The 12,098-nt window shown below is 42.0% G+C and overlaps 1 protein-coding gene across 1 annotated transcript in view; it reads right to left on the bottom strand.

Annotated features, from left to right (window-relative positions):
- Window positions 1-12,098, bottom strand: part of LOC144770826 (C-type lectin domain family 2 member D-like) — a 143,932-nt gene that overhangs the window by 78,150 nt on the left and 53,684 nt on the right. Inside the window, exon 3 of the mRNA XM_078655600.1 lies at window positions 6,083-6,276. Coding sequence (XP_078511726.1) covers window positions 6,083-6,276 — 194 coding nt within the window. The remainder of the gene's footprint in view (window positions 1-6,082; window positions 6,277-12,098) is intronic.

Genomic DNA, 12,098 nt, shown 5'->3' with positions numbered 1-12,098 from the left:
ACAAGTAGGAATGGGGGTGCATCTCCTTACAGGGAGTTCATGACAGATGACAGTAGAATGTTGTTGTAATAGGAGATGGTCTTGTTGGAATTGAGAATGTTAACAAGTTTAGCCTAAAAGAGGAGATTAAGGTAGTACATCGGGTGGTGAGGAAAGTGAACCTCTTTGGGGTGTTGCTAATATGAGTTCTGATGTTCTTCTTCTTATAATTGAAAAGTGCTTGAAATGTTGCACTTGAGTTTGTGCTTTAAAGCCTTGAAGAGTGTTTTTTCCTGTTTGCTTTGGTTAGTCGCTTCTTTGATAGACGTTTTGTAGAAGATGGCCTTGGACGTGGTTGTGAGGCACGGCACGGTGAATTGAGTTGGCTGAGGGTGTTGAGGCTTTCTTTTCTTGCCCAGTTCTGGTTCTATGACAGTTCTTGCTCTTACCATAATGCTTATAGTTTGAGTAAGCCGAATCATTGCTCATTTAGGTCCACATGGTCTTTTAGTACAATGCTGCATATCTTAAGAAGTATTTCCACATCTGAAGTAGGCTGGTGCGAGTTGGAAAGGTAAATCATTTCATCTTGGAGGGTGTTTATGGTAAAGTCCTTAGATTACCTGTATAATTGTTTTTCTTTTTTCACCTGCTTTCAGTGCATTGTTCAGCATGGAGAAAGGGGAGGGGATGGTGCATTGGTATGTCCAATACAGGAGTTTTGGTCCAGCCAGTGAGCTGAGGGTGAAGTTTTATGATGAGATTAATGTGTAGCTTTTGGTGTGGGTAGGTTTCATGATATACTGCTGGGAGTCCAAGTGTTTGAGAAGTGTTCTGAGAGTTTCTTTTGCTGCCTTTGTGCTTCTGGTATGGGTAGACTAAAGTCTTATGACTTGAATGTAGAATCAGAGAGATGGTGAGAGGCAGAGGTGATGTATTCTGAGATTTCTTCGGCGATGTTCTTGTTGGGGGGCATTACAGGTTTCTAGACCAAACTGAAGGAGGCTGTCCGGAATGCAAAGAATTGAAGTGGCATGTAGGAAGTATATCTTGCTTAGGCATTGTGCTGGGAAGGTGGATCTGTGTTTAATGACAAGTCCTCTTCCTGCCTTAAGCACATAATCTAACATTTGAATGATATGCTTTGAGAGGCTGAGGTCTAGGATGTGTGCGCGTGGGTCTAAGTAGATGAAGAGTAGAAGTAGGTTTTGTTGTCATATGTTGTCTGCTGTCTTGGCTCAATGCAGTGTATGTTGATGTGTACGACCTGGGGGATCTGTTCTGATGATATTCCTGTATGAGTGGGATGAGCAAGAGGTGTTCTGATGTGGTGCATGTTGTCATTTTGAGAGCAATCCCTGGTGTGAGGTACTGATTGGTAAAGCAGCTTGGTGGAGTCAGCAGGACCCAGGGGTGTGCCACAGTGGCTGGTTGTGTGGTGACGCTAAGTGGTTAATATAGAATGTGATATGGCCAGATGAATGACCCCTCCATTTAAATATTTGCCAAAACAATGTAATTCTGCTATTTTAAATAGATGTTCTTGGTTTTTAATGCAGAGAGAGTGCCATTGTTATGACTTGAAATCACATTTAATCATGTTTAAAGCCCCCAGTTGCAACTCAGAGCACCCCCAACAGGCAAGACTGTTTAGGTCCTGTCCATAACACAAATTTAGACACAAGTTTACTTGACATCATGAGTCCACTCTATCTTTCATTCTTACAGACGCATGATATTGAAGTGAGCTTTTCAAAGAGTAATGCTGCTAAACAGAAGTGCCTGCCATAACAATGCACACCAGAGTAAGACTGCCATATGTTTGTGTTTTAGATATAGAAAGCCAAATACATAAATAATATTAAAGTGTGCACACGCTAAATTTTATTACTTGAATACTTTAATGTCAGCAGACAGGACACAGTAAACATCTTGCTTTTGAAGCTTTTTATAAGTAGAATGTGTTTTCTTACATTGAACTTTTTGATGCGTTGACATCGCTGTCATTTGGCTTCCCCAGGTATTTGTTCAGCAGGCAACGCTTTAATCCCATAATGTAAAGCCAGATGCTGCTTTTATCCAGGGAGCTAAGAGATATCAAAGCTGACCAGGCAACCCCCAACCACTAGCCAATTTAGAATGGGGAAAGTGCTGATCAGATGGGCGGCTCCTTTGAAGGTCCATTACAGTCCTCCATGTCTGGAGTAGGAGACTGACTAGTGTTTTGTTCATACACTTACATGCGGCCATCCCGTGATCTATACAGGTCTTAATAATTGCTATTTAACCCTATCAGTGCTGCCGCCGGCTGCTGAACGTTCGGAGCACTACCTGGCTGGTGCTGCGAACGTTCAACGGCCGACGCGGCCCCGCCCACTCTCTAGAACGCCCGCACTGCGCCGAAATAACAGCCGCAGTAAACGGGTTAAAAATTAATATCCTGACGTACTGATAACCTGATGCCCATTGTGGAAAGGATATTTTTAATTTGATTGAATTGGATTATATGGCCCTAATTGGGGGATATTAAATGTTCAAGGTGGTATCTCATTCTGGCCAGATGATGTCCTCTAAGGATAATTTAGAGGTGCCAAGATCAAATGATGATGTCATGGTTATGGTAGTCTGGGACATCCTGAATATAAAGGTTCAGGCCAAATGCTGTCAAAATGTCCACCTTTCCTTGTCATATGAAGCACTTAGCATTTGCAGACAGCAGAGTTTGACATTTAAAAGCCTTTGGGTCTGATTTAGATCTCAGCAGTGTACTCTGTCACAATGGTGAAGGATATTCCATCTGCCGAAATATAAATCTCATTATATCCTATGGGATATATATTTTTCGCGGACAGGATATCTGTCACCGTTGTGATGGATTAACACATCTGCCAATATCTAAATCAGTCCCTTTGTAGCTGTGTTGGTTGTCAGAGCAGAATGGAGTCTCAGACCAGAAGACAGTGTGGAGAACGTGATGTCTCAGGACAACTATCAGGTTGGTTGGATGTTCATTGAGCAATTGTGTGTGTTAGCGGTGTCATTGAGAGATGTGCATAGGGTTTTTAACAAATGTTAACGCATCTCACAGGATGCAATTGTCCTTTCTCAGATGATTATAGACCGTAAGCACTTGGTGTTGCTCGAAGGGTGCCATCTGTGAGCTGTGTTTGTTTACATGAAATGTTTACTTGGATGCATGTGACTTGTGTATCTAGAGGGCATCTGTTGTTTATAGCAACACAAGCGTAGACTCACATTTCTGATTGTAAAGTATGTGTTTTGAATATTCTGTCTAATATCTGCTTTTGTATGTGTATGTCTAAGTGGCAATTCATGCTGATAAGTGTTCAGGTTTACTTCCAATACAAGAGGCCAAGCTAAGGTATCCAGATAGTGATGTCAACAAAATCAGACTAGCCTTTTAAAAGTTGGGACTTTGCTTACTGGCACAAATTTATAACAAATGATCAAGATAACACTCTGAAAAGCAATAATAGTTGTTGACATAAGTAGGATCTATTCACCACTTTAAAGGAACTGACTTCACCTGTTCCCAGACTAACAGGCCAATTCTGAGCAGGGTGTTCATCTTTCAAGCCTTTTTTCACCCTCCTGATGCTTCCAAAGTGAGACGGTCTAGTTGAGCGACTCAGGTCTTTAGCTAGACGGAAATGTGGCCATGTCATGGTGAGACAAGAAAGGGTTGAAGGACTAGTTACAAAATTAGCCATAAAGCGGTTTGGTCAAGGGTACCTAAAAAACCACGACTTTCAGAAAACACATCTCTTTGAAGAGGTGATGGCATCCTTTTCCAGTGTGTTGGTCAATCAGGTCCAAGCTTGTGAAAGGGTATTACTGACCCTTAAAAAGGAAACAGGTAACTTTTGGAGGCCCTACAAAACTGCCACTTAAACCTGTGGCAATAAACAACCCAGGTGACCCAAGTCATGCCTCCTTGTCACCAGCATCTAGAGAGTAACTTAAACTCTGAACTATCTCAAGATATTATGAGCTTTTTCATCAAGCAAGAGGGCCATCAGCAGCTCATAGATAACTAGAAAGGCAGACCTTTCAGAAAATGTATGTATTTCCTGACAGTTGCAAACTACAAGTGGCCACCCTCAACTGTGTGTTAGCTATTCTCCGCATGTTGTGGACAGTATAGGAAAGGAAGGGTCATCATTGTACAGTCTATCACATCTCTAGCTTTATGTCCTCAATGAGAGGACAGGGATCTAAAGCCACTCGCTGTGACAGCTCTCTATCGCCCGTAATGTTCCTACCTACAAATAGTGTTAACCCTCAGATTCCTAACACACCATAGAAGCTCATTCTCCACTCAGTAAGAGTGACTGATAGATCTTGTACAACAAACATGTAGATCGCTTAGCATAAAAGATGTCCCATGCTTCTAAATTGGTGCTTTTAATGGTCCTGATCTACATCCTCAGCTGTACCTCTCAGAAGGTTATTCAAAGAAACACATAGTGTGGAAACTGTACAATATTTTTCTTAGCATTAAAAAAGTAACACTGAAATGATCTTATATTGACCATTTACTACAGTGTATTTTGCACTGCATACTACTGACAAGGCCTGCAGCACTATGTGCACACTCGTTAAATTAAAAGTTCTCTCTTCCATATGTTGGAAATTGCCCATGTACATGGAGAAATACATTATCTGAGAACACCTTCCAGGTGATAAGAGGTCCATCATCATTAGCTTGGAGGTTTGTGAATGGGTTACCATCAGATGCACCATTTTGACCGAAGCAGACTAACATTAAAATGTTAAGCCGTCTTCCAGTTATAGCCATGGTTGTAGCCGGTGTTCGAAAAAGGGAAGAGACGGAGCCCTGATTTAGAGGCCGTATCTTTTTAAACTTCACTGTTAATAAAAATACCCAAAGAGTCACAACACAAACATGGAATGGCTGAGTACTCTGCCCAGCAGTATGCGTAGCCACAGTAATGGTTGACCACAGCTCCTAGAGGGGGCCTAGAGAATATCCAAAAGATTGTGCTTTTGCATCAGGGCTTGTTGGTTCACTTGTAACTAGAGGTACAGGAGGAACTGACAGCTCCAGGCTGCCCTCAGTGGATAGTCTCATGTTGTAAAACTGGGTGTCATGTTGTAAAACTGAGTGTCACTGTACCACCCTTTGATTCTAGGGAGTGGTAAAAATAACAGAGCCCTCAAAAATGAGCCTTGCTGTGCCTGTAATGCCTTTCTTCTCAACAGTAAATAAAGTCTAAGTCCTGCACCAGCAGGAGAATTTGGTTGGAGAATTAACATTTTCCTGTTTGAAACTTAAGATGAGTCAGTGAGTGGAAAAGTAAACGAGAGCAAGTCAAATAACTAACAGAGTGTGCCCTGACAAGGAGAGTGATCTGGGGCTAAGACATTCTTCAGGAAAACCTGGGTTACTAGGCAGACCAAATACTATGTATGAATGTAAACACTTTTGGATAATTTGTTCCACTGGGCATGACACAGAATCCTTGATAGTTCCCTAGTTCCTCTTTATTTCATATATTGAAAGAAAATGACAAAATGTTTACCTAAATCAATAAGAAACTTCTTGGAAACTCTAGATTAAAAAAGGCCCTTGTATGAGAAAAGTAGCAGCAAGGAAAGAAAAAAGCTCTTTTTCAAGCAAATCTAAACCTGAAGCTGGAGCCCCCATGGCCACTGGTGTGAGTGGAGAAAAACAGCTGAGATACGACATGTTGAGTTGGAACATCCTACAGTGTGAAGATAAGCCAGAGGACAGCGATGTTTCAGCATGCCAAAGAGAAATTTCACTCGGTATACAAGTATTATAAAGAAGCAAAAGCGAAAACAGTGGACCAATAGTAATGCGAGACACGTTACAGCGAAGGGTGAGACTCAATGTCCAGGGGCGACATTTAAAGACTGCAGAAGACACAGTGTGTGTGGTGATGACTCTTGTTGCAGGCTTTTAAACTTTTAGTTGCATAATTATTTCATATTAGAGTAATATACTAAAAGCTTGCATGTTAATGAAAGATATCAAACACCAACCTACACATAGTCCATGTCTACATTTGAAATGCCCCATATTATTGAGTAAACTTACCATTTCCTTTTGTGTTGCAATGACGGCTAGGGAGGCGTCATGGGAGTCGCAGAAGCGTTGGCTGTCGGTCCAGTTCCCTTCTTTTTCAGAAAAGAAGTAGCAGGTGCCCAAGTAAAATATCCACCCATCCGCACATGGAGCCAGAATTTGTTGCTTCGTCTCTTTTTCATAATCGCAGGGTTTGGATTGTAGAACTGCAATAACAAAGAAAAGTGTGAGAATCTAAGAATAGAGGACAACAGCAGGACCAGAAGTCAAAGGAGACCTCTTCTTCAAAGGACGGCTCTTCCGGCACCAGCTTGGGTATGAATAAGTTACACATCATGTGTATGTATCAACTATTTCATGGCATGTTGTCCAAGTAGCCTCCCTTTTCACATTGATTCCCAAAGCTGCATGGAGACTGGCAGGCATGCACCTGAATTTGCCTCGCCATTTTGGGGACCTTGGACAGATTGCCCTGGATCCATTAACATTTGACGACTTCGTACAGAAGGCGGTGGTAGGAACCGGTATCTCCGAACCCAAGGATGGCTTTAGGTTACCAAATATGATCTTCACCATGCTATGTCATTAGGCGTTTCTGTCTTGCACTAGCATATTGAGACCCTAATCACCCTCCCCACACACACAACTTCTCTCCCTATTAAACTAGTTACTTAAACCCACCTCCAAGTTGATACTTATGTGTGTAGTAAACACACATACCTTTAGTCTAATAGGGCAGCAACCATGCTTACAAGGACACTCCAGTAAGATAAGGCAAGTTAACTGAACTTTAATGTAAAAGGAAATGTTGTGCCTATTTTGTGGCAATATCACTGCAGAGGCCTGAGTCTCATCTTGTTTATTTTAGGATTACACTGGTCACTAAATGCCCGAATTGCCCATAAACAAGCCACGTCATACAATTGGCAGCAGCTTTGTTCATCTTTCTTTTCCCATTGCAGAAACACAATTTTGCTATTTGGGTGCCAGTGTATTAGCTTTAGGAGCACACATGTCCAGATTTGGTGTAAATTTTCAAGAACGTATTCAAATTACCTTCTTTTAATTACATTCGGCCAGCATATGAACTTTGAATACAAAAAATATGAAAAGCACAGAAAGCAGTCATGTGCCACAGAAGCATCAATCGTAATACAATATACTAAGCAACTACGTAAGAAGACTGACACCGCGTAAACTGGAGGAAATAACCTTTGAATGAGCATCCCACATAGCCATTGGCTACGTATCTTGCATATGGGGTTTGGTCGTGAGGGCCCTTCATCCATAAGTCGTCTTTTAATGTGAGTATTCAGCACACCCAAAGTTCAATGGAAGCATACAAGGATAGCAGGTGAACTGGATATCCCTGAGTGACTAACCGCCAACTAACAGATGAATAGGATGTCATGTAAGACGGCTTACATTTAATTCAGGAAGTTTAAAAGAAAGGTGTTAGACCTGGTACCATTGGCGTGAGTCTCCCTTCCATTTTTCTCTATTGTCTCCCCCGTTTTTTATATGTTTTGCTGGTTTTAGATAGTTTGGGCACTGTGCCACTGCTATCCAGGGCCACAGTGCAAGTGCTCCCTATGTTAAATTAATTAAATGGATTAGTGACTCCATGTTTGGCTCATTTGATTTACTGGTCAGACCCTAGTACAGTGCTCCATGTGTGCTCAGGGCCTGTAGATCAAATGTTGCTAGTGGGCTTGCAGCACTGATTGTGCCACCCACAGAAGCAGCTTGTATAGTGTGTCTCAGGCCTGCCATTGCAGATCCTGTGTGCAGTCTGGGACTGCCATGTCGACTTGGCAAGTGCACACACTTGCCAGTCCCTAAAAGTTCCCTTTTCTACATATCAGACACCCCTAAGGTAGGCCCTAGGGCAGGGTGCATTGTAAGTGAAAGGTAGGTCATGCCCTGATGTGTGTCGCATAGTGAATTACAGCCTATTTCGTTTTTCACTATTGCAAGGCTACTTGTCCCCATAGGCCAGAATTGACAGTTTGATTATAACATCTTATAATCCTAACTGACCCAGGGAACATGGTAGGAAAACAAATTTAGTATGCCTGAACTCAGAATCATAAAATTAATCTTTTAGGGCAGTTGGTTTTAACATTCAGTGTTTGAAAATATCACGTTTAGAAAGTAGGTATTTTCTTGCCTAACCATCCAAGCCTGCCTCTGCTAGGTTGTGTATTCCATGTCTGGCTTGTGAGTGCCAGGGGCTGACGTGGCTCCAGCCCCTGGCAGGGTGAGTCAGGGTGAGTCAGCCTAAGGCTGAATAGACCTATCTGCATTGGAAGTGGTGGGAGTAGTAGCACCTGGACCTGAATAGGGTGGTGCCTGCCTTCCACAATGCTGGCTCCACCTCCTGTGGTGCGTTTGATGACTCTGGCCCACACTGACAAAGGAGGAAGTTGTGCACTGGCAGAATGCACCCAGAACTGGTTTGGGCTAGGTACAGGACCCTCTGCCTTCAGAGGACATAGAATTTACTGGTATAAATACTGGTGCCCAGACCCCAGGACTTTAGATCACTTCTACGTAAACAAGACAAACCTTTGCCATGGAGAAGAACCAAGGAAGCTGCAGGAGTTTGAACTGCCCCTCTGCCAGTGTGCTGTTTGCTGGGTTGGCTTGCAGTGGTTTCTTTATTGCCAAGGAAATGAGAAGGAACTTTTAAGGAACTTTCATCATCTTGCAGACTCTTTCTCTAGGGCTTGAATCTGAGCTTGCCTCCTGCCTGAAGTCTCAGGGATACAAGACTTTGCCCCTTCTGTTTGCCTGCATCTGGAACTTGCTGTCTAGTTGATAAAGAAGGAACTTGCAACACCGAAGCCGGTGAGCGACGCCGTACTCTGCATCGAAGATGTGAGCGCTGCTCCGATTTACAACGTAGACCCGACGCCGGCCGCCGTGCCACATCGACGCCAGCGTGCGACATAGACGCCTCCCCTGTTTTGTCTAAGCATCGAGGACCCGACGCATCGCCTCCCCCCAAGCAAGGAACCAACACCGCACTGCGCCAACGACATCGCATCCCCCTGACGCCGTGAGCTGTGTTTGTTTTTGCTTTTCAAAGGTACTGTTCCTTGTTGGTCTGTCTTGACTCCGGGACTGAAACTGCCCACCTCGCGGTCGGCGCCGTATTTTGAGATTTCTTTGACCTTGACGTCGTGTTAACTCCTGTTGGGATTATCTGTTGCTAAAGACTGCTTTTAACTGAATAACCAATTTTTGAGCTATTTCTACTATCTTGAAGTATAATTTTTGATTACAGTTTTGAGAATTTTTGTTGTACTGGTCTTGTGTTAAGTCTATATAAAGAATACTTATTTTTATAAAACCTGTGTGGTGTCTATCTGTAGTGTTTTCACTGTATTACTGTATGTGTACACACATGCATTACACACTGCCTCTGAGATAAGCCTATCTGCTCATGCCAAAATACCAAGGGGGTGAGCCGGGGTTATCCAGGAGTGTAATCCCCTTTCCCTGACTAGAGGCAAGGGTCCCTATTTGGTCAAAGGTACCTACCTCTGCCAACTGGAGACCCCCAGTTCTAACAAAAGGACATTCTTGAGGGAAACTTAAAGAGATATAAAGAAATATACATTAGGCCCTCTTAGAACTCATATCTACCAAGGTGTTTAATCCCACCAGACAATCCTACCTTGTCCAAAAGTTCAATTGCAACAAGAAGATATCGGTTTCACAATTGGTGAGGGGGAAAAGGGGTGTCACTTCAATAGGTAATCAAACAAAAAATATATAGAAAATTACAAATTGGTTTTATTACACAATGGATCACATCAAATCATAAATAGTTACTTAATGAACAGCATAACATACTATATGGCAATCCTAACTATTGTGAATTTGAGAAGAATCGACTATGGAACAATAATCATGATTGTGATATCAACTGATCATGAATCTGGAACAGATGTATCCTTATAGTTGTCTTTTGACTGTGGAGACAGAACACAGCCTTGACTACACAAACTGTTTTCGATTTTGAATAGTTGTGTTTGTATATATAGAACGAGTTTCAGTTAATTATGTGACTGTTTTTGTTTTTATATGATCTATTGTGTAATAAAATTGTATTGGAATTGTAGATATAGATTTTGTTTGGATACTTATTGAGGTGACTCCTCAGGAAAAGCAAGGATGCCTGCATCACATTCAAAGCCATCCACAGTCAAAATCCAGACGACTTATCATCTTCTTTAACTGCTAAAATAATATCAGGAATAGAAAGGTTTTAGGCTTTAATTTAAAGTCCAGAATGCACCTTGTTGCAACCTAAACCTTCTCAGGACCAACGTCCTGCCTTTTCAACTCTGTACCCAAAGATATCTGTCCAATATATGGACTTTCTACACATCTGCAAATATTAAAAATTTCGCCTATTCGAGCTCTAACTTGCAATATAAATATCTTGTATAAATTTAATCTTCTGCGTTCTCCACCCACCTACTGTATCCTCTTGCTTCCACATTTCATTCTGGATGAACATTTTTCCTGCATTATTCACCATGGGTCTATTCCCAAGCCCTCATTTTCTTCATCTCTTTATGGTGAACACTCACCCTGCCTATTTCCTAACCCACCACCCAATATTCTTTCATTTCTTTGTTGGCCAATGCTAAATACTCTCCTGTCTTATGCTTCTATCTTCTCTTACGCCCTCCCATCTATTCCCCTGACATCTCAAAGTTTTTTCTTCTGAAGGGCTTTGAGGAGAACTTTGGGGCAAACTGTTAATGACACATTCAGTACTGCGTCACAAACCTACTATTTTACAGTGCCGAAGAAACTACCGCCCACGCAAATACCATGCTTAAGAAAAGAATACAAAGCTAACTAGGACCTGGTACGAGGGGACCACAACACATAAAAGGAAAGCAAAGTCCAATTCTTTTACTTAAGACTCAGCAGCTAATTAGCTCTTGGATGAAACAAATTAGTATTACTTGTACGAAATAACAGTTTTTTTTTTTTTTTTATGGGCTCGTAAACTTTCCTGACATTTATCGGTGGGAATAACAGAATCATCTTAGATGATCAATGTTTCACCTTGAGGCACAATATTGTGCTCACTCCTAGCTAGAATCTTTGTATCCCAACCATCCAAAGTGACTAAGCAAGCAGATTGTGCTCTGCATTTCATCTAAAAGGTCAATAAAGGTTTGTGTTGTAAGTTGTGGTCCATAGAAAGTACTCGAGAAGTTATTACTTTCCCTACCCATTCTGGTGTTACATGTTATTGCATCTCACTTATTCCACCAGCTGCACCTCTGTGGACAAGCAGAATTGGAGGGCAAAGGACTAAATGATCAGGCCAAATGAACACTGAAGCTAGCATCCTTTCCAGGAGGAGATCCATAAACTCAGTAACATCTGGCCACCGGTAATGGCCATTTGCAGTTTTTCTTTTCTAAGCTGGAAGATGGATGCCAAGGCTGGCCAATATTAGTTTGAAGAAGTTATACCTCTGTAGTATGTTCCACTACACATCAAACACATGTCAGGCTATAGACTGTAAACGAGCTTTAATAAGAAAGGTACAATGGGCTAAAGTGATACTGGAATTTCTCGTGCAGAAGTTGAGTAGTGTAAATGTAGTGGAATGTTGTAGTTGTGTACTGTGCAATGCCAAAATGTAAGATAATAAGACAGAGTGAAAAAAAAATCTGTGATCATTGTTGGCTTCTGGGGAGGCGGTGGTGGGCATGTTGAGGGAGAGGTTTAGCTTTAGGGGCAGCTTCTCGCGTGGGATGAACAACATCTACAGGATCATAGAGTACCAAGGTTGTCTGGACTAGGGTGGCATTACTATAATGAAATTCATGGATGCCAGCCTCATTTTCCTGACCTTGAAAGGAATGAGTGCGAGAAGAGCAAAAGTGTAAGCAAATATCCCAGATCAATAAATCCATAGTGCACTACACTTGGACTCTAGGTGGGGGAATTTGGAGGCAAAGTCGGTGCATTTTGCATTTGCTGTATTGGC

The sequence above is a fragment of the Lissotriton helveticus genome, chromosome 7, assembly GCF_964261635.1.
Source record: "Lissotriton helveticus chromosome 7, aLisHel1.1, whole genome shotgun sequence".
In the NCBI taxonomy this organism is placed as follows: domain Eukaryota; kingdom Metazoa; phylum Chordata; class Amphibia; order Caudata; family Salamandridae; genus Lissotriton; species Lissotriton helveticus.
Note: the sequence above shows the minus strand (reverse complement) of the source record. Positions and strands in the feature narration are given on the sequence as shown.